The sequence below is a fragment of the Neofelis nebulosa genome, chromosome 5, assembly GCF_028018385.1.
Source record: "Neofelis nebulosa isolate mNeoNeb1 chromosome 5, mNeoNeb1.pri, whole genome shotgun sequence".
NCBI classification, from domain to species: Eukaryota; Metazoa; Chordata; class Mammalia; order Carnivora; family Felidae; genus Neofelis; species Neofelis nebulosa.
The window spans coordinates 128,491,610-128,519,472 of NC_080786.1; the positions used below are offsets into that span (position 1 = coordinate 128,491,610).

At 35.5% G+C, this 27,863-nt stretch overlaps 1 protein-coding gene across 18 annotated transcripts in view; it reads right to left on the bottom strand.

Moving 5' to 3' along the window:
* Positions 1-785: 785 nt before the first annotated feature.
* Positions 786-27,863, bottom strand: part of ROBO2 (roundabout guidance receptor 2) — a 609,497-nt gene continuing 582,419 nt past the window's right edge. For 6 of the 18 annotated variants that reach the window (XM_058731721.1, XM_058731724.1, XM_058731723.1 and 3 more), the window contains 6 exons: positions 26,179-26,384; positions 16,080-16,262; positions 13,684-13,857; positions 6,708-6,980; positions 4,782-4,982; positions 786-2,270 (listed from right to left, as the gene is read on the bottom strand). In XM_058731721.1, the coding sequence (XP_058587704.1) occupies positions 2,269-2,270; positions 4,782-4,982; positions 6,708-6,980; positions 13,684-13,857; positions 16,080-16,262; positions 26,179-26,384 (1,039 nt within the window). In that variant the 3' untranslated portion in view covers positions 786-2,268. The remainder of the gene's footprint in view (positions 2,271-4,781; positions 4,983-6,707; positions 6,981-13,683; positions 13,858-16,079; positions 16,263-26,178; positions 26,385-27,863) is intronic. The other 12 variants (XM_058731736.1, XM_058731733.1, XM_058731735.1 and 9 more) reach the window with 4 other exon arrangements.

Sequence of the window (27,863 nt, forward strand, 5' to 3'; positions counted from 1 at the left end):
TTAATCTAAAGTGGGTTATAGAATAGCATAAGGAGGGGACACGAACAAAACTTTCTTTTTAAACGGAAAGAGGTGAAGTAGGGAAACGCATAAGTAGAAATTAAATTCCTCACATCCTACTGTTGTGAATGTTACGTACTCATTCTTCACAGAAACTTTTCACCTTCCGTGGACAATCTGACCCAGAGAAACCAAACTGCATTCAAATCAGGCACTGATTATAGAAAGTTGCTACAGCATTTAATAAGTATGTTTCAGAATAGTTTTTCTCTTCAGTGAAGAAATTAACCACATGGCACCAAAAACATTGGGGCCCATAAAGAACATTAGTTTCCTCCACTCTTGCCTGTCGTGATGCAGTCTCAGGAAACAAAAAAGGGAAAAATCAAATTATGTTATCCCTTTGCTATTACAAATATGACATAGAATTGGTGACTGAGCCAATAATGCATGGAGTATGAATCATCACTCAAGCGGGTCCCATATTTTATGATTGATTCTAATCGTTACATCGAATATTTTTCAGAGTACAACTACTGAGCACATCATAGGGAAAACATGAGAAAGTATAACTAGAAGTCGAATTTACAGCTGTTGTAGGCAGCACATGGAAAAATGTCACAAGTGGGAATTTCAGGGAAGTTTTCTTCTACTGGACTGCTTCACTATTCACGTACAGTGGCTACATATATTTCAAAGCCGTATTCATTTTGACCATACATGACTGATGTTCAGGAATTTCTTGTTCTCAAAGTCGTGAAAACAAATGAGGCAGGACACTGTGATTAATGTCCACTTAACGAGGTTTGGTTTTATTTAAAAAGCGTATAAACATGCATTGTTTCTCCTTTAAAATTTTTCTTTTCAATTTACTCATTCAAAATGGGTCAAACATATTTTAGTCGGTAGCCAATTTCTGAGACTGTACCATAAAATGTTTCTTTCGATAAATCTACTTACTGTGAACTGAACATACTCTGAGCACTGCTTTTTAAGCACTTACAATTTGGCTATACATCTGGTGGCATGAACTTCACCTCTTAATCAAACAAAACACAGAATTGTCTATAGACTGCATGATTTTTTTCAAAGTCATAAATTTAAGCGATGCAGCTCTATCCTCTAGTGTGTACTGAACATGTATTAGAAAGATGAAACAAGATATTGCTATAGAGTTTTTGCATTTGGAAGCAGCCCGAGTATGTCCTAATAATAAATTGCCTCTTTAACTATTTGCTAGATATTCTAGAGTTCATTTTGTTTGTTTCCTTGGGGAACTTCATATTAGATCCTGACTTAATGAGTTGGAGAGATTAATTATGGTAATTCAGAAAATGCTTCTTGAAAACACTGTAATACAAACACAGCTCTTGGAAACACCTTCATTTCCTTTTGCTTGTTATAATTCTCAGATGGGTCAATTACAATGACAGGTAAAGTTGATGCTACATATAACTTTCATTTTCATTTTCTTTTTCTTTCTCTTTTTAGCGAGTTTAGTACATCTTTGCTACCTGTGTATTTTAATACCTATTTAGCCTTAAGACTTAGATTTCCTTCTTTGACCCCTGCGTTTTGTCAATAGTAAAAGCCACCTTTCTGCTTTTCTTTTTATTGACTCAGTCCCTGGTACTCAAGGAAGACTTTGCCAACACCACTGTTCCTTTGCATCTTCCTGTTTCTACACCCCAACTGCAAACCATCTCACATGATTGGTTCCAACCAGCATATCCAGCCTAGCTTACAGTACAGAAACTCCCTTCACATTCAGTCTTGTTCTTCATGTCACGAGGAGTAGAGATTTGTGCTTATCACCAAATAAAATTGCAGTGCAAAATTTAAACATAAAAGTTACACAATTAAAAGTTAATATATGGCACCACAGCCTATTAATTCACATATAGTACAACAGACCAATAAAAACAGACAATAGTATGAACAGAGCTAAAAAGAGTGAGCTTGCATAGCAACGCACAAAAGAAATTATATACAGAGGAAAATCCTTTTCTTCCTGGAGGGCGAGTTTTGTTTTCTTTCTTTTGTATATACTCCTGACAAGAAAGAGTTAAGGTGGGTGGTGTACTTAAGAGAAGAACACAAGTAAAATATCTGTGGGATATGTGTGGCTGTGTGTCTTTACATTGCATTTACAGTCTTTTAATAGTACATAAATAAAGAAATTGTTCATTGCACTGTTTAGTGTCATCACTTCCATGAGTTCAGACCTGGTGGTCCTTCAGAGCAGCTTTGCATGTCTCCTCTCAGTTACTCTACAAAGAGATTAAGAAAATCAGAAATAAGTTTGTATTGAACGTAAGTAGTCTTTCATCCCGACCAGTATAACAAAAAGTGAAACAAACAGATAATCAACGAAGATAACATCATCGGATAGCCTTGGTGAGTGTGTAAAGTTAAGAAAATGGACTTAGGGAAAGGGAAAGAAAAAGAAGCTGCAAAACTTGGAGATTTAAAATCCAGGTAGAGCTATTTCTACACTTCTTGCGAATCTCTAACTATTCTAAAAGTCAAAGAAAAATCCAAGTAGTCATGAATCAAATTAAAAATTATAAACATATCTTACTAATAATCAGATTACTAATAGAAAACAATAATGTTAACTCTAGTCAAGAAATAATTTACAGTCTGAAAGTACTTTTACTTTCCATTATTTTAAGACATCCCCCAGTCTGTGATGTAAGCATAATAGTAATGCGATTTTTAAGATAAGGGGGTGGAGATTAGGAAGGTACTTTACTTGTTCTGGGCTAAGACTGGAACCCAACGCTATTCCTTCAGCATTGCTTTTAAGCTGAATTCAAATAAGCAGCTGAAAATACTCAGCAAGTATAATTTGGACATTGGATAGCAGAAGTAGTCAATTTCAAGAAAAAAAATTAACACCAAGAGTTCAGTGATTCTTACTGTGACATATTGTGACATCCTATCTTTCTCTGTCAGCTGATATTATATTTTTATAGATTAGTTATACTAACTATCAATGCTGGCTCTTTATTCAAAAAGAAAATTGTGTATATATATATATATATATATATAATATGTTATTATAATCAAAGTACTTCAAATGAACTGAAATCAAAAATCAACTTTAAAAAGTTGACTCTTAAGGGGCGCCTGGGTGGCGCAGTCAGTTAAGCGTCCGACTTCAGCCAGGTCACGATCTCGCGGTCCGTGAGTTCGAGCCCCGCGTCAGGCTCTGGGCTGATGGCTCGGAGCCTGGAGCCTGTTTCCGATTCTGTGTCTCCCTCTCTCTCTGCCCCTCCCCCGTTCATGCTCTGTCTCTCTCTGTCCCAAAAATAAATAAAAAATGTTAAAAAAAAAAAAAAAAAAAAGTTGACTCTTAAAATAAATAAATAAAGAAACAAATAAATAGGGGTACCTAGATGGTTCAGTCAGTTAAGCATTAACTCTTGGATTTGGCTCAGGTATGATCTCAGGGTCATGAGATCGAGCCCCGCATGTGGCTCCATGTGGAGCGTGGGTCCTACTCAAGATTCTCTCTCACCCTCTCTCTCTACCCCTCCCCCAACCCTCTCTATCTCCCTCACTTGCACAGGTTCTCTATGAATACATACATACATACATACATACATAAATACATAAATGAATAAATGAATAAAGAGACATCAACTAGGGAATGAAAAATTCTTGAGGTTCTTTAAAAACTAACAAAGGGCCAATATGTTTCCCTTTCTTTATATGCTCAGTTAAAAAGGTAAACAAAACTACAAATAATTAACTTATAAATATTAAAATTAATTGCCTAAAGATAGGCAATTTTTGTATAGTATAAGTCAGACTTGAAATAGAAGAAATGTTTATTTAATAGACAGCTGGAAATAGCAAAGGTCTACATTATGACCAAAACTGCTCAAAGTCATAAACATTTTTTTTTCTCATAGCACAGCAAGATTTCTACTATTCTGAAATTTGTTTATTGTGCCAATATTATTGTTGAGGTTCAGGACATACTACTGCCAAATATGACACCTTGGCACACTGAATATCTGAAGCTGAAAGAGTTTGAGAAACCAACAGAAGCAGGAAGGTCACTCTGACCTCCCTCCCTCAACCCAAGTTTTTTTCTCTGAAACAGGTCCTAAAACTCCTATGTGAAAGATACCCTCCTTGTACCAGGAAGAAGGAAGATATTCTTATTCCCAGAGACAGGGAGTTTGGGGGCTGAGAAACTGTGCAAACAAACCTTTTTAAACTAACCCTTTTCTTCTGAGTTACTTCTTTACCATTGACTGCTCCTACCCAAACCCTTCTGTCTCCTAAAACCTTCACAAATTTATTGCTTCTTTGTCTAAAAGATATAATAGGTTTCTGCTCTGGTCACTACTTTGGGTCATGGCTCATTCTCTTGTGAAGGCACCCATGTACGCTTTTCTCCTGTGCATCCTTTTTTTTTTTTTTTTAAGTTTTTATTTATTTATCTTGAGAGAGAGTGTGTGAGCAAGGTAGGAGCATAGAGAGAGGGAGAGAGAGAATCCCAAGTAGACTCAGCACTGTCAGTGCAGAGCCCGATGAGGGGATGGAACTCATGAACTGCAACATCGTGACCTGAGCCAAAATCAAGAGTCAGATGCTTAACTGACTGAGCCACCCAGGTGCCCCTCTCCTGTTTATCTTTATCAGTTAATTTTCAGACCCAACCAGGGACCCTAAGAGGATCAAGGAAAACTTTTACCTCCCCTGCATTATTAACCCAATGTTAGTTCTGAATCACCAGAGCCTTTCAAATGTCCTAAAGCACTTACATAATTCACCTGTAAACTGTCCTTGACTATTTGAGCCCATGTATCCTATGTCAAGAAGGTCGCTGGCATTGCGCTGGTGACTTCCCCTCAAAGCCTCGGCTTTCCTAGGTCCAGTGGATCCTTTAGAAGAAGCTGTTCCTGATGAGCTGTGACCTCCTGGAGATGGGAAACTGGGCTTGCTGTAGGGCACCAATGTCTCCTCTGAAAAAGAAATACAGAGTGCTAAGCTAAACAACAACATGGAGACAAAAGAAACTTAACTTTAAATATTAAGACGGGCTATTCTACCATTTCACTCTTTATTAAAATTAACAATAAGAGGTTTAAGAAGGCCCGGATATTAAAAGAATTTCCATGTGCCAATATTTCCTATAATAGGAACTAAAACAGGATTGAATCAAAGGAAATTTGGGGATAAAAATATAATATTACATATCACTTTGAACATTTAAATTCTTTACAAAAGAGAGCTGCAGACAACGAAACTTATTGTTTAACTAAAGCATCTCTGAGCATAATTTCTGGAGTTCAGTGAGGCTCCAATTAAATTTTTCCATGAAGACTGAATAAACATGGTGTTTTTCCGCTTTAAATTATAGCGACATTCTCTCAGTCAATTAATATGAAGAACCATGTATTAGTTAAAATAAGCTCCTTAAATTTTTGCTGTTTCTTGGGATATAAACACATTATTTTAAAGATTGTGTATTTACTTAAAAGAAAAAGAGAGATACACATTTTAACAAATGATAAATAGTAAATAAAAAGGTTTTTTTAAATGCAGCAACTCTCTACAAATAACTCGTTATGTGTATTATTAAATACCTAATATTTTGAAACATTTTTTTCTTTCCTTCTTTCTTCCTGCCTCCTTCTCTACCTCCTCTTTTTTTTTCTTTCTTTCTAGATATGAGCTACAATTACTGTGATGACTGCCACTCTATTTAGATGGTCTTTATGGAATCACAATAATAATTTGTTTTTCTCTCACAGCCTGCATGATGTAACTTCCTAAATATTTCACTAAATCTCGACATTCAAATTGACATGTTTTGGTTCTTCCATATATTAAATTTTCTCAAACTTTGAGCACCCAGTTGTGATATCATATAATTATTAAAAATGCATGGGTAGAGGATATATCTAGAAAAGATGGAGTCCAGGTTCAAAAATCAATGTATAAAGAAACTCTCAAATGTCATTTGTGTTTGTGTGTACATTTTAATACTCAATGAAACCTGATACGAGAAGAAATGTTCCAAAAAATGTATTTCTATAATAGGCCCAACCAACCACCACTCCTCCAAAAAAAAAAAAACCCAACCACAAATAATGAAATTTATTTTGTGACAATTCCAGGAAGTTTGATTCATAAATAAGAATATTTCCCAGTGAAATGTTAACAACCCACTAAATTTAACCAGCTGAAGAAACTGTAGGCCCTGTTTAAGCTCTTTTTTTCCTGAGAATACTGTGACTGGGCATTTCAGTACAACTTTTGTTATTTCAATGAATTCAACGAATTGACAGAAAGGAGCTCTCCTTTCAAAATGACTAGTTACTTCAGTCAAAATGAAACTGGTTGAAGGCAGAGATTATAGTGACATTAAGACAAAATTTGGAGGTCTTAAAAGCATTCAGCATAAACATTACAAGGCAAAAAATCAAATTGTCTCCTGAACAATCCAGGTAAAAAAAAGCTTGGAGGTCTCTTGAGCTCAGACCTCTATGCAGAGGGTAAGGAACAATCCCCATGGGAATGAGACTTAAGATGTGTCAGTGAGCTCTGCCGAGGAATCCCAACTTTTTAGCGATTCAAGGCAAACATATTTCAGATGCTCTTAAACAACTGCCATTTCTAAGTACCTGGTAGGGGGGGAAAAACAGGTAAAAGTCCACACTTTCTTAGGACTGTGCAGAACACACCTGGTCCAACACTTTGTTTGTGTAGGGCTTTCCGTATATCTTCTTGGCGCTCTGTGGAGTTTATCCATTCTTGGGTTTGTCGCTGCCACTCTAGGGATGCTCTAGCTGGACAATCCAATGAGCTCTTTGTGTCTTCTAAGGTGGATGCTTGTGGTGTCTCCAGAGAGCTTCCTTTTCTCTCTGTTGAGGTTTCCACGTTACCAGCATGCTGGCTCGGGCCTATTTGCTGCCTTAAACCCTGACCTGGAGGGGGATCTGGTGGTGGTGGAAGATCTAAAAATTGTGAATAATGTTTAGAATGGACTACAATGTAATGAAAAATACAGGTTCTGATTCAAGATGAAGAAAAAAACCCGTGCCCTCGTAAAGGTCTCACTCACGCAAAAGAAATTTGGTGGGGGGAGGCAAAGGTCAGTTATTTCTTCCTAAAATGCATATTATTGATCTCTTTTCTACCTTTTGATCACACTGTATTTGAAACAAAATTGACTAATTTCAACTATTATATGTGGAGAGTGTTTTCAATTGCACACGGAGGCTAATGTTCAAGGTATAAAAGGCATTTTATATTTTCTCCATAGTTTATCCAATGTTCACCCCCAACTCCCCAAAGTAGAAATATCATGACACAAAATGACTAGACATTCTAGCAGCTGTGTTAATAAAAGGCCCCTGGAAGAATAAAAGCTGTCCTGCCAATCTCCATAGGAAATGTTGCCCTCGGGAAATTAAGAACTATATGCCGTATCATATGCAACATATGACTGCCTTTACCCATGTATGTGGTACATTTAGCAACAGTCAAAGGGTTAAGCTAACATTTATTAAATGCAATTAACATTCTGCCTGACAACCAATTCTGGCTGTTCGTTTCATGAGTTAGCTAATGAGTTACAACTAATACATTATAATCTTCCAATGTATTAATTTTAATAAGTAATAACCACTGTTCAGAGTACAGATAGAATATGCCTCATGGTGCTAGAGTAGACAATGCATCATAAAAATTTGAGATGTAGTAGAATAGATAACTTTGCCAAAAAGCTCTTTAAATTAAATATAAGATGTGAAAAAACTAAAAAGTTCAAATGCTTAGCCAATTTTTCATTTTCCTTTTATTAGTTAGCTGTTTGGATCATGACACCTTTATACTTTGATTTGTCTTCAACTGTGATATCATAGTCTCTTCTTTCATATTTCTTTAAGTATTATATTAGTTCTATTATATGATTTATGCCATTATACTAGTTCTAGAATTACTTTGTTGAAGATTTTGAAATCTCCTGAACATTCTAAACATTTTTTTGGATTATTATCTTGTAATTTTTCTGGTATACTACGGCAAACTTCTCTGTTCATCCTCAAAATATCAGTGATTACATAATGTCAATTATTATTGATATAATATTGATACAATATATATTGATATATTAATTATATATATCAGTGATATATAATTGGTTCATAAAATCAAATACCATATATAATACACATATTTATATTATTAATAGGCGATATTGCATATAGATAGTCCATTATTTCCCACGCCATTGTTGTATTTGTGCTCTTATTTCTAAGAGTACTGTTTGTGACACTTAAAAGGAAGAAGTATAAATTTCTTGTGTACAAAAGACAGGCTTCCTCCAGAAAGGCTAAGTTGCTCTCTTTAAAGACTTTATTAAGAAGCCTTATACCTTCTTTCTTAACGAGCAAAATGATATTGTCCTCCACTGAATTGACAATAACACTCTCCTCTGCATCTGCTTTGGGAGTTCCCATATTGAAGCAGCATTCCCAATTCATACATATGTCCTCTTGGTAGATTATTAATTACTAATTATTGAAGGGAACAAGATTTCCATCTGGGAGAATACAGTTGCATTTGGAAAATTTCTTCCAAAATGAAGAGCTAATCCAATATCGTGATATCTGTTTGTAGAACAGTCCACCAAGGGGTGTAGTGTTTCCTTTATATTCAATCCGACTTCCTTCAGTATGTATTATTATAAATGTAAAGCAATCATTTCATTGGAGTGTTTGGCCTTAAGACTGCCGGCAGGGGGGAAATTATTACATTTGCTTTCAAAATAACATATCTTGTCATTGATTTTTATTCTCCATCAAAGGAGCTTCATTTTTAAAATGGACAAAATGGCATCTGCTTATGCTAGCTGAAATTCTGATTACTATTTAATTTAACCTGAAATTATATGGCTACATAATTAAGTCATATACTTGGAATTTGTATACTCTAAGAAGAAAGTACATGGCGTGCACATTGAAATAAACGAATTGGAAAAAGATGGGATTAAGAACGACTGTGGAAAAAATAAAAATACGTAATCAAATATGTTTACTTAAATTTATTATTAATTTCCATGTTGATTCATTTTGACTAAATTAATTCACTAACGAGTCTCTTACTGGCTTACTCAGGATCTGCTGTTATCAGGCACACAACAATCCAATGAAATATGTGCCATTATTATCCACTTTTTAGAAAAAAAAAAGGCAAAAAGAAATCAAATACCTCCAGCTTGGATCTCTCCTTCCATCAACTTCAGACTCACGTGACTAAATCCACACTTAGGTGTTCTACTTATTTAGAAAGCATCTACTTTCACATATCAAAACTGAGCCTTCCTTGACAAAACATGCTTCTTCTCTAGTGTTCATCATCTCAAATAGTAGCAATTGCATTCTACAAGATGACCAAAACTTTGGCATAATCGTTGACATCTCTGCTTTACAACCTGTATTTAATTTCAGTAACAAATCCTGTGGCACCAATCCCAAGCTATAGCCAGAATTCAACCTTTCTCATTGCTTCCACTGATCCTACCTGGGTAGAAACCTCTGACATCAATTCCCTATATTACTTCTACAACCTGCTATGTGGTTTTTGTATTTCCACATAGAAGTGCATTTAATCTGTCTCAACATAAAAACGGGGCGCCTGGGTGGATCGGTCGGTTAAGCATCCTACTCTTGGTTATAGCTTAGGTCATGATCTCATGATTTGATTTGTGAGTTTAAGCCCTGCATCCAGATTGGGATCCTGCTTGGAATTCTCTCCCTCCCTCTCTCTGCCCCTCCCGTGCATCCCTCCTTTGGGAGCACATGGACTCTCTCTCTCAAAATAAATAAACTTTAAAAAAAATAAAAATAAAACAAAAATATAAGTAAGATCATGTTACTCCTCTGCCTTAAACACACACACACACACACCCCTTCAGTGGTTTCCTGTTCAAAGTAAGAGCCTTGCCCTTATAGAAGTCTAAGGTCTTTTGGTGCCTGGGTGGTTCAGTTGCTTAAGCATCTGACTTCAGCTCAGATCATTATCTTGTGGTTTTTGGGTTCAAACCCCATGTTGGGCTCTGTGCTGACAGTTCAGAGCCTGCAGCCTGCTTCAGATTCTGTGTCTCCCTCTCTCTCTGCCCCTCCCCTGCTTGTGCTCTGTCTCTCATTGTCTCTCTAAAATAACATTAAAAAAGTTTAAAGCCCTAAAAACACTGGTCCTTGCTTATTTGTCTAACCTTACATTTTATTCTGTGGCTGTCTCTGCTTCAGTCACACTGCTTCTCTTACTTTTTATCAAACAGGCTTCAGGCTTCCAGTTGCTGTTCTCAGTTTCTGGAATGACTTTTCCTCGATATCAGCATTGTTTTTTCCCTTTTAATCTTTTAGTCTTCTCTAATGTCATCTTCTTGGTCAAGCCTTCCTTGAGACTCTACTTAAAAAAGACCTCGCCTAACCTTTGTATTTCTTAACTTCCTATGTTTTTTCTCCATGACACTTATGACCATCTTACCTACTTTTATTTTGTTTGTTTGTCTCTATCTTCTCAACAGAATGTAAACTCCAGGAAGATAAGGAATTTTGTCTGTTTGGTTTCCATTGCCTATCATTTGTTATGTGCTTAGTAAATATTTGAATGAACAAATTAATAAATACAGAAATTCACTCAACGGTCCAAGCCAGTCTGTGGCAGAACTAGGAAAGTTCTCCAACCAGGACATTAGGAATGAGGGGAGAACAGGCTAGAAGCAGCTGATCTAGGGAAAAAAAGGTTGATGGATAGAAAAATACTTCCTCTGCCTTCTTCCTTCAGTATTGGTTAATATATTGGCTTGAAAAGGTATTCTTTGACTTATGCATGTAGAAGAGAAGATTTGGATGGAGCAATGGCTGCTTCGAAGAGAATTCAAAGGAGCAGAATGTTCCTTGACATGTGTGTGGGTTTTTTCATAGTCTTTAAGACAGAGCCTTATGTTTACCACCATTCCCAATTCCTCTTCCTAGGCACAAGAGAATATCACTTTCCCAGTAGTTAGTCTGATGTCATGTGACAGTGTACTTGTCAGTGAGATGATAAGGGATATGCACCACTTGCAGGCCTGGCCAGAGAACATCTCAAGTGATCACTCTGTTTTTGTCTTCCCCTCACTCAGAAGCCATAAATGTCGCACTGTAAAAATAATGGTATCCCAATACTGAAAAAGCGTATTTTCTTACATTAGTATTTAGAGGAGAGACACCTGACCTTGATAAATTATTATGTTCATGGGAAACAAACTTTTGCGGTGCTGAGCCACTGAGGGATAGAAGTTCTTTGGTATAGCAGCTGGCGGTAATTATTCTGATTAATTTGCTCACAAAACACAATTTTAAAATGTATAAAGCAAAAGTTTTTGTGTAAAAATGTCTAGGCACTAAGTGCTGCTAAACGGCAACCTGCCCCAAAAGAACGGTTTGATTTCACATACAAATAATAAAAAAATTATTACCAATGCCTGGATTGATACCATATAAATGCTATGACACATACATTTGCTATAAAATAGCAACATCCTTAAGGATAATCTGTAGACTGTCATCTGCAATAAATGCCCTCATATCATAAATAAAACATCATTGGATCATACACTTGGGAAGACATGGGAGCCAAAATTCCCTTTGCAATATCACTACTTCCAAAATATTTCTACTAACAACACATAATCCATAACCTGGCTTTGCAATGCTGGCAAGTTTAAAAGTTAGGAACCTATTAGTTGTTGAGAAAGATAAGCAATGTATTGATCATGCTTTAAACTAGGTGGAAGCTTGCTTTAACCCGACATTCTGCTAAAAATTGCAAGAAAAGAATTTTAGGAAGAAAAGGAGAGCTCTCTATTTTGTTGATTTATATTTTATGCCTTCCACATATTCTGGATATAATCTTCAAACATTTCAGAAAAAACGTTTTTCTTTTCTTTTTCCACAACATTCGTAGCAGAAAAACTATACAAAATTATTAATTCTGAGATTTATAAGTAGCATACCAGTGGGAGTGGTCCTTTTTATTTAGAGAGTATAAGATCAACACTATTGACTGCTTTAAGTGCTCAACTAATCTTCAGACCATCTGAGGCAGGGAGGCAGCGGTGAGCATTTTTGTTCAGCACAGGATATTCGCTTATAAAGCACCAAAATCTCAAGTTTACCTTTGCCCTCATATTCCATAAAACACTTCCCAATGAAAACAAAGTAACAGGAAAGATAAGGAAACCTAAAAGCTTTTAGAACAAGTTATGTTTGACTTTTAAAATCTTCCTTGCCTTAAAAAATGACAAAAGAAATCACAAAGATGGCTGCCAGATACAGACCTCCCCCACCCACCCAAACTAATAAAGAACAGATGTTTCTTTCCCAACTAGGCCTCATTCTGTCCTATAATGGTAAGTCCAAGAGAGTAAAATGAATGCTAAGGACTCACTCACAGCATCTCAGTGCTCGCTGCACGTTAGATTCACTTGTGGAGCTTTAAAAACACTCATAATTGGTTTTCACCCAGAACAATTAAATCCCAATCTCCAGAGTACAATTTAAGAGTTCCCTAGATTGTTCTAATGCGCAGATTGGCTAGGTTCACTCTTGTGGTATTTAGTAGAACTACCTCAAGACAAACTCTGTGTGTTTACAAAGGATAGTGCTGAGAAGAGGGAACAAATTTACCTTTGGCTCAGACATCAAACTAGGCTCTTTACATATATCATCTTAAATATTCCTTAGATAAAACTTCATGATAAATAGTTGTATTCCTACATTTAAATGTATGAGAATTAAATTGAACATATGGGAGATAAATCCTGCTCTGTAAAGCTACTGAACTCTTCTTTATTGAACAAGGACATGTCCCAGGAATATTGTGCTTCCTGAAACCAACAGTGTTTGCTGTGCAAAGACTGAATGCTATACATAAATAAAGGGATTGGAATAGATCAACAAATGGGCCATGGGCCAAATTCAGCCACTGCCTGTTTTATCAATAAAGTTTTATTGGAAGTCAGTCACACCCATTCATTTATTTTTTTCTGTAGCGACATTCAGACTACAATGGCAGTGAATAGTTGTGACACAGACTGTATGGCCAGCTAAAGTCAAAAATATTTACTATCCGGACTTTTATAGAAAAGTTTGCTGACCCATCCATTCGCTGATCTGTAGCTAGCTTTTAGGCCTGGAATTCATGAAACTAAAAAAAGTTACTAAGTTACAAATCATTTCATGGTCTTTTTCAAAAGTGAAATACCACTGAAGTTACCTTAATTTGATATCAGAAATGTTCCAAATTTAATATCAGAAATGCATGCCAAGTGCCCATGCTATCTATGTTTTTTTTTTTTTCCCCTAATCTCAAAAGGGAATGTTCACTAAAAGCATTGATGGAAAACTCCAGAATGGTAGCAAAATCAACATTGAAAAGTGGTATGGCATACATTTCTTGGGGCTTGGTAATATAGAAATAACTCCAGATTGTTAAAAAGAAAAAAAAGAGGGTGTTTTATTTAAACAAGACCATATTGCTAGATTTTCTGCCTTGTTACGTAATGAGGCAATGCCTAATCTACCATAGCTACTTTAATGTAGGTTAATGACTTGCACAGAGCACACCTCTTCAGTGAGGAGACAAGAGACAAGGAAACAAACCTACCGTCTGTCATTCCTTCCCTTCGATGAGGCAATGCTGGTTGTTGGTCCATTCTCCCTCCCTTGTGTTTTTTAGTGGGCCGAGGCCTCTGACTCTGACTCAGGGCTGCACTGGTATTACTGTCAGTAGAAAATGGGCTGGTTGGTCGAGGTCTTTGAGAGGAGGTAAAAGCTTTGCCTAAAAAGAAAACAAAGGGAATGTGGTACAGAGGATGTTACAAGGCAGTGATTGTGCGTGTCTTGTATTTCTGCTCTTACTTAGACTAACCTATAAACTTGCCTAGAGATGCCATTTGAAGATACCAAATACTGGTGCATCTCCATAAAAAAATGTCCTGTTGCATTCATTTTATCCAATTTTTAGTAACCAACACACTGCCCGCTGAAAAAAATTTAATAAATGAATAAAAAAACAAATCCACCAACCAAAAGCTTGAGATTACTTGGTTTATTATTTAACCTTGATGATCTCAGTGATATTTTCATGGATATATGCAAATTAATGCTGCTTTTACTTCTTAAAATTAAGGAAGTTATTTCTGAAATGAATTATGTACTGTCTTATTTGCTTCATCAAATTTTATCCTTGGAATCTTATAAACTCACTTTCAGCACAGGAGAAATGTGTTGAAGTAAATGCATTTGAAAATTTACATGAAAGGTCTGCTCAAAGACATATATTAAACTGACCTTATCACCCATATAAATACACGATGAATTTTACTTCTTTTACAGAAACTCAATTGTATTAGTGTATAATATAGGATAGATAGCAGGTTAAAACCACCTTGCATATCCAAAGTGCAATAGGTATTTTCTGATGAATATTATTGTATCTGAGCAGACTCCAAATTCTCATTGCAAAATGAAATTGTGTTATGTCCTTTTTTTGAGCTTTAGTACATACCCAGGGAAATTTATTTTGTGAAAAGGGTAGCTAATAAATTTTCAACATCTTATGATTTCAATACAGTGTTTATTATGGTGAGAGAGGGTCGGTTTATGTGCATGTATTTATTCTCTTGTGCATGTTTTCATTTCACACAAAATTATTGTATGTAGTTACATTTTCTTAAGTCAATGTGACATGATATTGCTTAATGCTTTATTAGATATTACCATACATGCAAGAAATGCACTTATGCCTTCTAATTTATTAGTTTCCTTGCACTGTCTCACTGCTGTGCTTACAACTATCCACAAAAAAACACTCAGGCAACATAAAGTTTCTGACTTATGCCTTATAAAGCAAGAAAATTCAAATAACCATTATATTACAACATACTTTAGTTCGGATGCTATATGAAAAATAAACCTCTGCAATGCTTGGAGAAAATTTTTTATACCATTTGACGATTCCTAATGCATACTCAAAAGAAATACTGATGTTATAATTCAAAGAAAATGTCCAAGACTGATTTTTATAACCTGAGAGTTTAGTGAAGGGTCAAAATCGTTTTTCTTCACTTTACTATTTGAATACTATTAAGATTTCAAAAATGCATTTAAAGTTTCATTAGTTTGTTTTGTAAGGTAGTTCAATTTAATTCATATAGTAGAACCTTCTTATATGTGCATTTAAGAATTACAGTCATATAAAAGCATGGATCATGCCAAAGTTATTTTTTTTTTCAGTAAAACAAACACTTACAAATTACTGATCTATTATTAGAATGACTCTCATATTCATTTTGGGGAAAATAATCAGATATATGAAAAATTATACAATTGGTACTCGATTATTCTCAGAAACCCAAAGTAGATTATGCTACAGAGCAATACGCATGCAGTCATCATTTTATTCAAGTTGCAAATGCAGTGGGTGTATCTTTAATTAGCATCCTTTAAAACAAATAATACATTATTGGGTTAAAATTTTAACAGCCAAACAATTAATAAGACCATCAGCCATTTGAACTGTTAGACTGACAGCCTTAGACCCAGTCACCCCATGCTGAGGAAGCCTTCCCAGAAAACGCATTTGCAGAAAGAAATGGGGCAAAGGAAAGTAATGGAGATAAAAGCTGAATAATTTTAATCACTGGGCACATTATTGATTGTGTGAGAATTTTGCAAAGTGTGAGTTATTGAAAATTTAATGGCAATCTCAGTTGCAGCTTGGCTGTAATATAGAAAGGAAGCATATTCCAATTAATCAGCAGAGCCATGAAGGGAAAGGGAAATAAAGGATAGAAGGTGGTGAGTAGGAGCCCATTCTCGGCTCTGCAAAAGTAGCATCAGAAGAGAGTTCTGGTAATTGAGGATCCCAACCGTGGTCATGCATATTAAAGAAAGCCCTGCCGTCAGACTCACTGAAGAGAAAGAACAGGAGAAATATAGCTCGGTGTCTAAAGGACGAGAATCTCTCATGCAAAGAGTGTTGACTCGGAGTCTACCAACCTGTTCTTGTAAGGCTGGTTCCATCCAGCCTAAAACCAGCTTTATCTGCTGCTGCCACCAGTGCTTGTGCAAAGCTGCCGCTGGCAAAGATGGAGCCATCTGAGGAGCTACCTACACTAGATCTATGACTAGAAAAGTTACGATCCTCATCAGATGCAGAGCCCCATCCATTTACCATTGAACCTAAAAACAAATGTAGTTGTCTAGTGAGTGGGATATAGTGGATAGCCCATCTGCTTGCACACACTCTGCTAAGGAACAAATAAGCTGCCTCAATTCCTCACTCCTCCTTGAGGCAAGTCTGGTTTCATCACCACTTCTCTAGCCACATGCAAGCATCATCCATGTTTTACACATTCCCAGCGCGGAAGAATGAGTGTTATTTAAAACCTGTGTCTGTTTGCAACACGTGAACAAAACATGTTTCACAGGGTTCCACTCTTACATTGATTGAATCATTACATAATCATTTTCCAAAAGAGAATTACTATGTATATCTTGTGTCCTACAATTCAGGGAGGAACGCTTTTGTGGAAGTAAATTATAGTGCGTAAACTTATCAAAGACTCAGATGAAGAAACAGTGTGAATATATCGTGAATTTAGTGTTGGCTTTAATGATAATTTCCATTAAATATACGCTTGTATACTGGGGAAGTGCTAGAATTATTCCAAGGATTTGAAATACAAATTTAAATAATCAGGAAATATAACAACAAACATTATAAACCAAAAAAAAAAATGTATAAATGATATCAGAGCAAATAGACTTAGAACAAAAGGAAAAAAAATGTATCTTTGAAAATTTCTATGAATTTCAAAGCTCAGGATACTTTGTTGGTATTTTAATTGTTTTAAGAATTCTAGTTTTCTCTTTGTTGCTAGTCTTCGTCTTAGAAAATTAACCATTATGAAGAATACAATTGGCATTATTATAGATTTTTCTGCAAAATACAACATGGTGATAGAGGAAAAGAATCACCCTTTGATGTGCAAAATATGAACATACTGAGAAATAACTTTCATTCTTAATTTTTTGGCAAGTTATTTACAATTTTGTATTTTTTCCTCGACCAAGTAATACTGAAACTGTAATCTATTACGTAATATAATTAACATTACAATATTTATTTAAGTTGTATACCATTACTTCATGACACAGTAAAGTGCCAAGTGTGGCTTAGCCTAAGTTTTATAAAGAGAGAGCAAAAAGAAGTATTTATAAGAAGTTAATTTTAGCTTTTCTAAATAAACCAATCACATATTCACATAAAGAGATTAAATTCAAGTGCCAGCGATTCCCTCCCCGGCCCCCGCTTTTTCTCCAATGTTTAAGAGACAACAGTATAGTTAGGAGTGTTGCTGTGATGAAGTATTTGTATGTGTAGTCTGGGTCCCGGGATACAGTAACACGGGTTCATGCACTTGCAAGAGAGAGAGAAAATAGAAACCAAAGGGGTTAGAAGAATCTGAGAAGCTAAAAGGGTGTTAAGTGTAGCAGAGAAAGATAAGAGCTTTGATTCTATTTGCCAAAAGCACAGGGATACACTTCTTATTTTCCAAACAAATTCCCCTGACACAGGCCACTGCAAGGAAGCGCAGATAACACCAGCAACCGAGCCTCCTCTGAGAGAACCATTTCTGAGTTAATAATCGCAAGTCAAGGACCAACAGCCCAAAACGAAGGAAGAAATGATGTCATGGGCTTTGCAGTATAATGCTACAGTAGATAAGAAAAAAGAAAATCAAAGTGATTCAGTCCATGATCACCAGAGAATATGAAACCCTAGAACTGAGGATAGTTTTGAAATACATGAAAGCTCATTCCTGTCCCTGCTATGTATTGTTTTCTGTATTTCTAAAGGTCTGCTGAACATCTGCAAATAAATCTGTGCTATCTGAAACTCACTCTCCAAACAAGCATCTCCTTTCCTACATCTCCAATTTCATTCCTAAGCTCCTCCTGATTTCCTTCTGGTCCCTTTTATCTTCAGCGTCATCTGAACTACTTTTCTCATCTATCACATAACTTGGTTCCTTCACTCAAAACCTTACCTAGTTTGCCAGCGCCACATTCAGCTAACGAGTTAAGCATCTGAGATCCTTCAATATGTAGTCCAGCCTCCCTTTCCAGCCCCAGACCCTCTTAATAGCCTGTGTACTCCCACTGCCTGCCCTACGTAGCCTTACCTCTCATTCCTTAACGCATCTCTGGATTGTCACTAACTCTATGGACCACTGTCAAACTTTAAAGTCCAAATCAATATCCCTTCTATCACCTTGATTCCATCTCACCTCGAACTCTGTCTTAAGAAGAATCAATTTCTCTGCTTCCTGTGTTTTTCAAACACTATGCATACAATAGCGTATCAGGTCTCTACAAACTATAGTTTGTTTCATATAAAGGTTTCTTCTTAGACAGTGGAACTCTAGAAATTGGGGACTCTTACTTATTTTCATATTTTTTCTATAGGTGCTTTTCTATAGGTGTTTTGTTTTCTATAGGTGCTTTCTATAGGTGTTTCAACAAACATTAGGCATACTGGATTAAATGTCTTCAACATTCTCATTACTCAGCATAATTTCTGTGTGATTCTATCCCTTGTGCCATTTCCCAGCAATGAACTTATGATACTTATAGAAAAAATGTGCTCAAAAGAACTTCTAAAAAATATAGTAAACAAGGAATATAATGTCAGTCAACTTTTGTTGATAACTTGGAAAACAGGAAAAGAAGTGAGTTATTACCCAAAAGGGAAAATTTTAAAAATGATTAATATACATATCTTGGCTATGCTTTGATACAGTTGAATATAGATATTTGTCAATATCTTGATCAAAGTAAGATAATAATGTTATATTAAATGGCAATTTACTTTTTTTCTCCTGAACTATCTATCTACACTCAACCATCTATCTTAATGTATTTAGTCCATTTTTGAAATAACTGAGTCTTTTTGTTTTTTCTCATTAATGTTGGCTTGCTGTGTGGTTCCAGCTTGAGGATTTGACATTTTGACAAATAGTCTCTGAACCTGAAAATGTAGGAAAAATCCTATACCACAGCAGTGCCACTACAGAAATGCCACTTAGGGACATCTCTTAACAGAGTTAGCTTGACTTTTTCAAAAACACTCTGTTCATCTCCTGTGATAGTGAGTCCTTCATATCAGGATTTCAATGTACAAGTTTGCCAGTCCCTAAACATACCAACTACTTTCCTGCCTTTGTGTTTTTGCTCTGAGTTTATCTCGATTGTTAATGCAACTTTCCATTCCCTCAGAAATCCCAGTTATTCATGAAGTTTTCTTTGGTGCTTTCTTTTTTCTTTCTCTGGGAAAAGAGAGTAGCATGGAAGACATGACTTCAAGTAGGTTTTGGTCAATATAGAAAGAACACCACTTCTGTTTTCTTTACTACTCTATGTAAGAGCTAAGAAATTAGATAGATGACTTCAGAGTTGAAGACACATGTGTCATATAGATTTGGCCATGGTGGACCACAGGAATCCTCATCACTAAAGAGAGGCAAGTGCCCTCAGGTTCCTATAGTTGAGTTCACCTTCAAATGGAGAGCAAGAAGGAAACACATCAAAAGAAGGCAATAAATTTTCTTTTTTCTTTGTCCCTTGGACTTTACCTTTGATAGCCCCTCTTCTGTAGTTAAATGTGATATATGGAATGGGTGCGTTTGTGCAGATCATTTTTATAGAAAATTGACAATACATCATGAATTAAAAACGTATAACATATATTAAATTTCATCCATGTTGTAAAATTGTTTTTTAAATATATTTTTTCATGTTATTTATTTTAGAGAGAGAGCATGAATGGGGAAGAAGGGCAGAGGGAGATAGAGAATCCCAATCAGGTTCCATGCTCATGACCTGAGCCAAAATCAAGAGACAGATGCCCAACTAACTGAGTCACCTAGGCACCATATACAATTGTTAAAGTTTATTTAGCAATCACTGATTTACCCTATCTGTGGCTACCATGCTTGTTCTTTCTTTAGATTTAAGCATCAAGAGTGATCTGAACATATATGTAAACCATTACAAGAAAGAAGACAATGATAGGAGGAAAAGAAAAACATTGATTCATGAATTAGAAAGTAAGCAAGTTTGGGGATAACTGGTTTACTTTCATAAAGGTAAATATAAAAATTAAAATAAAAATAAGATAAAAACAGAAAGGAAGGCAAACCATAAGAGACTCTTAAATTTAGGGAACAAACTGAGGGTTGCTGGAGGGTGGGTGGGGGAATGGGCTAAATGGGTGATGGACATTAAGGAAGGTACTTGTTGGGATGAGCACTGGGTGTTATATGTAAGTGATGAATCACTGGGTTCTACTCCTGTAACTAACTTGCATGTAAATAAATAAATTTTAAAAAATTAAAATGAACATGAAGTGAAAGAGTTCAGGTAGAGATTCTTTACAAATTATACACAATCCATCCAATTTGACATGTTATAGCCCCAAACATAATCAATACATATTTAAACATTTAATGAAAAATGAATTTATGCCACATAGCCAAATTTATTTGTGTTTACATTTTCAATCTTCTGAAATTTCTCAGGCTTAAAGTTGCTGAAAGGCCAAAAAAATCTCAAATTTATTCAAGCTATTAAAGAAGAACTGCATATAGGACATTAAGTTGTTGCTCAAATGTTACTGAGCAGTAAAATACCATGATAAAGTGGCATCTTTCTGTGTCTCTATTACATCTTCAGCACTAAAATTAATTTATGATCAGTCATCAATTCATTTACATGTCGTTTTATGCTAAATCCTTCCTTGCTGATAAATGCTTATCCTTAGATCCATTAAGCTAGAGTAAAGTCTGTGCTTTATAATATGACCCTGCTAATTGTTGCATTACCATTTTTATGAGATACAAAAACTGGCTGTCCCCCATTTTTTCAGCCAATATTTAATCGAGGAACTCTTCCTATTAAGTGCAATCAGTCTAACTATGTGTTAAGTAAAATCTTCAGCTATACTTGTCTTTGGATAAATCAATCCAAATATTGACCTCTGCTTAAATGGAGAAAAACATGTCTAATATTTAGAAATTTTTCTCTCCCTCAAACATATTGAATATGCAACAATTCCACCTGCATTCCTCAGAGAGAGAAAGAATGTGTAATATACATGAAAGCAAAATAAGCGATTAAAAAATGTCTTCCTTGGGACATAGGACACCTGTTAGCTTGCTCCACTCAGGTGAATAAATGATGTTCTCCTTTTATCTGTTAAATCTGAAATAAATATTTAATTTCTTTTTAAATACATCACAGTCTAAGATAATGATTTCATTATTTTTGGCATCATCTCTGAAATTCTCCTAGTACTACAATATTTTCCTTAAGTTTTTGCAACAAAAACAAGGCATCAGGTCACACTTTTAAGTGGCCAATTCTCTAAAAGCTGTGTGGTCGAGTAAGGTGGTGAGGCTGCCAGGTTTTACTGTGTTCAGAATGATCTGGTTTGGGAGTTCCAGTAAAACCTCCAAAGACATAAAATACAGAAAATATAGAGCCGCGATTTCCTTTCAGCCGTGGTATTTATGTGGGGTCCAGCAGTTAAGGAAACTTTTATTCATTTCACTTCATGGCTTTCCCTCTTGGTTGTACTTTTGGTGATCAGTGAAGCAGTTAGAATCTTGGCTTCATGCTCAGGACATTTTCCTTCTGTCCTCTCTCACACTGCCTTCTGTTTCTTTTTTCCTGTGGTGGAGTCATTAAATGCAGGAAACACTTACCCTTGACTCCCGTCATGGAAGATATAGAAAGAAGTATTAACTCCTCTCCCTACCCTGTTGCCCAAAAATGGTGGATTTGGCATTTAGGAAGACATATAGCAAGCATATTCCTAAAGACTGAAATAATTCTATACGTTTACTTTCTAGCCCAAATCAGTGTGATGTGCTATAATCAAGATAGTTTCAGACTTTATTACTACCAAAGAGATTTAAATTATGCTATAAATAAATTAAAAATGAGATTCCCCACAAAAAGTGCTGATACAGATGATTCTTGTTAGCAAGAGTCACCATAACTGAATATAGAACTAAATGTAAGATGATAAGTAATAAAGGTTACAGCTAAAAATTAGTATTTTTTACTCTTGATTAAGTGCATGGGGGAAGGATTAATGTTTCCAGAGATAAAATTATATGTTGTATTTGTATGAATATATATTCATATATGTACACACATACACGCATGCATGCGGAAAGGAAGAGAGACACAGAAAGACAGAGATAGAGATCTGTATGTTAGGTAATAGACCGAGAGATCATTTTCCTTTTAAATATGTTAAATTCAGAGATTAAAAAAAAAGTTGGTCATATCCAGAGCAAGGATCATGGTCATTTATCTTGAAAGTAAGATACTTATTTTGAAAATTCTTTTGCCACCTATCAGGTGGGTATAACCTTAAAAGATGTCAAACCCCTCTGTGACCCAATTTTCGTATCTGTAAAATATGAACTAAAATAGGTTTGTGATAGGTAAGGGATTTAATATACGTTAAAACTTTAGGACAGGGATCAGCAAACTTTTCGATAAACTGCCATATACCAAATATTTGAATCTTTGCTGTCTCTTTTCGTTTGTTTCATGTTCTCTTACAATTGTTTAAATATGTAGGCAACATTCTTAGCTCATGGAGTCACAACAAAAAATCAGGTCACTGCTTGAAGAGTGCCTTGCACTTACTAAGGGCTATATATGCACAAGATAGTATTCTTCTTGTTGATGGCATTATTATTATTATCATTATCATTATTATCATATTTAAATTCCTAGCCAACAGTTTGGAAGGAAGAGACATTTGGTAAATGTTTGTTGTAGGAATAAATAAATAATATAGTAGACTTGCAAATACATTTTCCACATTACTGTTTTAGAAACTGAATGTTTATTTCTCCCTAAAATTCATGTGTTAAAAGCCCTAACCCCTAATGTTATAGTATTTGGAGGTCGGATCTTTGGGAGGTAATTAGGTTTAGATGAAGTCGTGAAGGTGGGTTCATCAGACAGAATTAGCAAACTTTTAAAAAGAGACCAGAGAGCTTGCTGTCTCTCTTTGCCTTTTGAGAACACGTGTGGAGATACCTGGTTGTAAGCCAGGAGGAGAAATTCACCAGGAACCAAATCTCCTGGCACCTTGATCTTGGACTTCCCAGCCTCCAGAACTGTGAGAAATAAATGTTTGTTAAGTCACCCAGTCAATGGCATTTTGTTAGAGCAGCCTAACAAGACTAAGACATTGAGATTATGGAATAGGAAACTGCTGATATTTTCCTTTCTTCTTGCTTTTCCATTCATGGACCATTATTTCAAAATTTAAGATGTCTATCACAAATTACTTAGTTGTTTTGAAAATATCTGGAATTTATATAATTATTTCTTTATAAAGATGGGCTCTGCACTTATTCCTTAATATGATTAAGTGTGGGAATGTTATATATACAAGTAAAATACACAACGGCTTTTTAGCCCATCTCTGTGTTACCAGTGGACTCTCATTCTGGTTGGATTTAGAGTTTCAGGGAATGGAATATAACTTTTTGTCGCATTTAATAAAAATGGTTCTTAGTTTCATGAAAATGAAAATCTCTACCAAAGAATTTAGGTGAAAGTAATGACTGAATTCCTCATATCACGTACGAATTTAGAACCCTGAGTAAATTACAGTAAAATCAGAATCCTCTCTGTGGGCACTTACCATCTTAGAAACATAAAAAGCCAATGGCAACAGTGTCTGTTTTTACTGCCCACCTCAATTAAGGCCATTAAACTAGGTTTAAGGGTCTGAAGAAAACATAAACACATTAGAACAATATTCATCAGCATGTTGATTTCTGTAACATTTGGTCCATACATACATTCATCTTAGGGCCATCCCCATGTATGCTTACATGTGCATATGTGCACACACACACACTTACACACTCACATATGCTTACAATCCTATTTACACCCACACACACCTACACATACTCACACAGAGCCGTAAATACACTCACACATGCAGTTATAATCACAAACCCTATCAATATTCTTTCACACACACATCCCACCCTCACTCACACTTCCTACACACACACTTTTTAAAGAAAATATATTTACTTTTGATTTATATTTACTTACATTACACTTATACACTAGAAAACAAAACAAATTACATCTTTGGTCATACCTTCCCCACAAAGTTACTGCAGAGCCAAAAAAAAAAAAAAAAAAGGAAAAAAGAGGAGAAGAAAAAAAGGAGAAGAAAAAAAAGAAAAGAAAAAAGGAAAAAAGAAAAAAAAGAGTTTCCTTTGGCTACTTCCTGTAAACCACAACTTCTTTCACTGAGAAGATGCATTATTCATAGGGCAAATTCATCATGTAATACACACCTAAACACCCTGAGGTTTTTATATACAGCAGTAATTAAGCAGTGAATTCAAGTAGGAAAACAGACTGTTTTCTTAGCAATAAAAGCTTCATTTGGAATGAACAGTATACTAGCTACAAGGAGAAAGGCAGATTGGTTTTAACCATGTTCACATTAGACAGCCTAACAGGTAAGCATGTAAAAGTGCAAAATGGCAATCTTCTGATTTATAGATATATTTATCATCTTTGACATTATAATATTTAATAAAAGGACTACATAGGCTATAGCTGCCCTTTTTTGTGTGCTATTATTGCAATTCTTACTGCATTCCTAATGGAGAGGAGTTCAGTATCATTAGTGAGATATGCAAAAATATGCAGAATTTTACCCTGAAGGAGATTATGTTGGAAATTCAGGCAAGAGGGCTTAACATAATAGTGCACTAATAAGTTAGCTCTCTGCATTCAAAGACTCAAACTTTTGCTTTGCCACCTTCAGTTGGATCTCGATTTCAAATCGTAGCAGTATATCTGGAGTTCTTAAATCTTAATTAGCCTGGCAAGCAGACAGCCCCCAGGTAAGAAGCAAAACAAAAAATGTGGGCTGCTGCATCACACATTGTATTATTCAGGAAGGCATAGAGAGGAAACATATAGGGCCTCATCCTTTTCCATCACTGTCCTAAAGAAGTTTCCATCAGTGTTGGCTCAAGTCAGAGTGACAAACCTTTGCAAGCTGGGAGCATACACATGAATTAAATGGGACCACGGTACACGCCTCCTAGGAAGAAGATGATATTATCAAGGTAAATAGAGACATGGGTGATTTTTCTGAGAAGACCCAATGCCTGCAAAAGCAAGATCTACATTTGGGGTAGTTGCGTCTTTACAGTCACATAAGAGACATTTATATATGTGTGTCAAAGAATGGATATCTACTGGAATAGAAAGACTACATTTTTACATTTTCCCAGATTCATTGTGTACACATTAGGATTCAAGTTTTTTCAACAAAATTGGATAAACTTAAATCCTTTCAAATAGGTTGCAGTCCTGGGATCATCTTAGGAGTGTAGCAACTGCAACATTTCACTTAGTGAACAAAGCCAGAGGACGCCAGAGGACTAAACTGCAAAAATAACTGTATTACTTGGGAGAGGAGCAATTACTGAATCCAACGATATGAAATGCGTCAATGTATGGCTTATCTCGCTATACATTTTCTCCACACAATACCTTGTGCAACCTTAGAGAGGCTCATTCTGAAGACTTGCTTATTTTGCTTATTTTCATCAGTGAACGATTGTACAGAGTGAAATATCAAGAAGTGTTTTGAGATTGCGTTCACTTTGTATGTTGCTCCTGATATACAAAATATATCATTTCGAAAAGTCAAGGTTTTTTTTTTTTTATGTAATAGACTTGGTTCCCCAGTAGAGTGAACTTTTCTTGAAAGCCCTGGATATAATTGAGTTTTCTTTCATGTCTTTAAGGCTTTTTAAAATTCATGAATTTTCTTATCATTTTTGCAGCAAAGCAAAAGTATTTCCAAATCCTTTTTGAATTTTGTGTTTAATATTAACATATTTAAAATGTTATAGAAATAGCTGGAGTGGAATAAATCTTACATAAGAAAGTGCTTGATTTTTGATGCATTTGAGTGTAATAAATAGGTCAGTTATTCCTATTAAATCAGTTACGTTACCTGTCACAGAGCTGTCTAGATTGTCCATACTGGATCCAGGTGTCTGCTCTAGTGCCCTCAGGGGCCTGGGGATTTCTAAAGCTTCTTCCTCATCATCAGCATCATCATCTGGAACATCTGTTTCCAAATCGGAAATCAAGGCTCCGGACATGTAACCTAATGGTGGAACCGGGGGCTGTGGAGGTTGATTATTGCTTTGAATGTGCCTAGAATTCAAATGGGAGGAAAAAAAGAGGGAATTCATTAACAACCCACAAAATTATAATTACAATTAAACAGCATGTTACAGCGACTAATTTTTTCTTCTTGCTTTCTATTAACTAATTTTGGAGCTTATGATGGTTTCTCAGAAGAGACAATGGGCTATGTATACATGACTAGTCAAAACCATAACCATATAAACTATTACACTCTTCTATTGGTATTCATGGGGTAATATACAGAGAAAAAATATACAGACCTAGTATTTTTGTGTAAATAAATCATCAAAGGAGAATAGGAATGTTTGCACAAATATTTAAAGTTGTTTTTGTTTTTGTACCATAAGAGTATAATAATTTTGTTTCCAGCTTAGTGTGGAAGTTGCATTCAGCCTGTGTGGAGGCCATATGAAGAAAAGATGTCACATGAAGAGTTAAATCCAATAACCCTTCTCCCAACCATGAGCACACTGCCTGACCTACAAGGCTTTCTTCCTGCAGGCTCCCCCATGAATCAGGCCACTGGTTGTTTCCACTTTAACACAGGTTAAAGTAGGAATGACTACTTTGTGTTCAGGTTACTTATTTGTGCCTCTGTTTTACCTACTGAAGTCTAAAACACTTAAAATACATAAAAGGTTCATCTCAGCATTTTCTGTGTTTAGAATATCAGGTGTGCTAAACATACCCTTTGCAATGCATGTGTATCTTTAATCTCAGCCTTGTGAAGTAGACAGAATTCATATTTTCAGCTCTTAGAACCTACCCAAGGGATGTTCAAACTTAAGTGACTTGTTTCAAATGGTATGGTTAGCAATATGTAGAGTTGGACCCTAGGTTCAGTTGATTCGCTTTGTGACTACTTAAGAATTTCTTCTAGGTGCACCTGGGTGGCTCAGTTGGTTAAGCTTCCGACTTCAGCTCAGGACACGATCTCATGGTTCGTGAGTTCGAGCCCCGCATTGGGTTCTGTGCTGACAGCTTGGAGTCTGGAGCTTGCTTCGGATTCTGTGTCTCCCTCTCTCTCTCTCTACCCCTCCCCTGCTTGTGCTCTGTTTCTCAAAAATAAACACTAAGAAAAAAATATTTTCTTCTGAATTATAAAATGTCATTATATATATGTATAACAAATAAAAATGGCATATATATAACATATATATATAACAAATAAAAATGACATATATATGTATCACATATATATATAAAAAAGAATGACATATATACATATGACATACATATGACATATGTATATATGTCATTCTTATTTGTTACTTGTTAGTTGTTATTTGTTCCTGTCATTAGGGAGTGAATATACCGCATATCTTAATACAGTAAATCTTTTTTTTTTTTGCCTTAATACAAAGTATTTAAAAGACGTTGGCTATTTAAGGCAGATGTATAAGTGTTATGCATTTTCACCCAAAGATTTTGAATTAGAAATACAAGGTTATTTTTAATACCTGCATTTTGGGGGCAATTATTTCA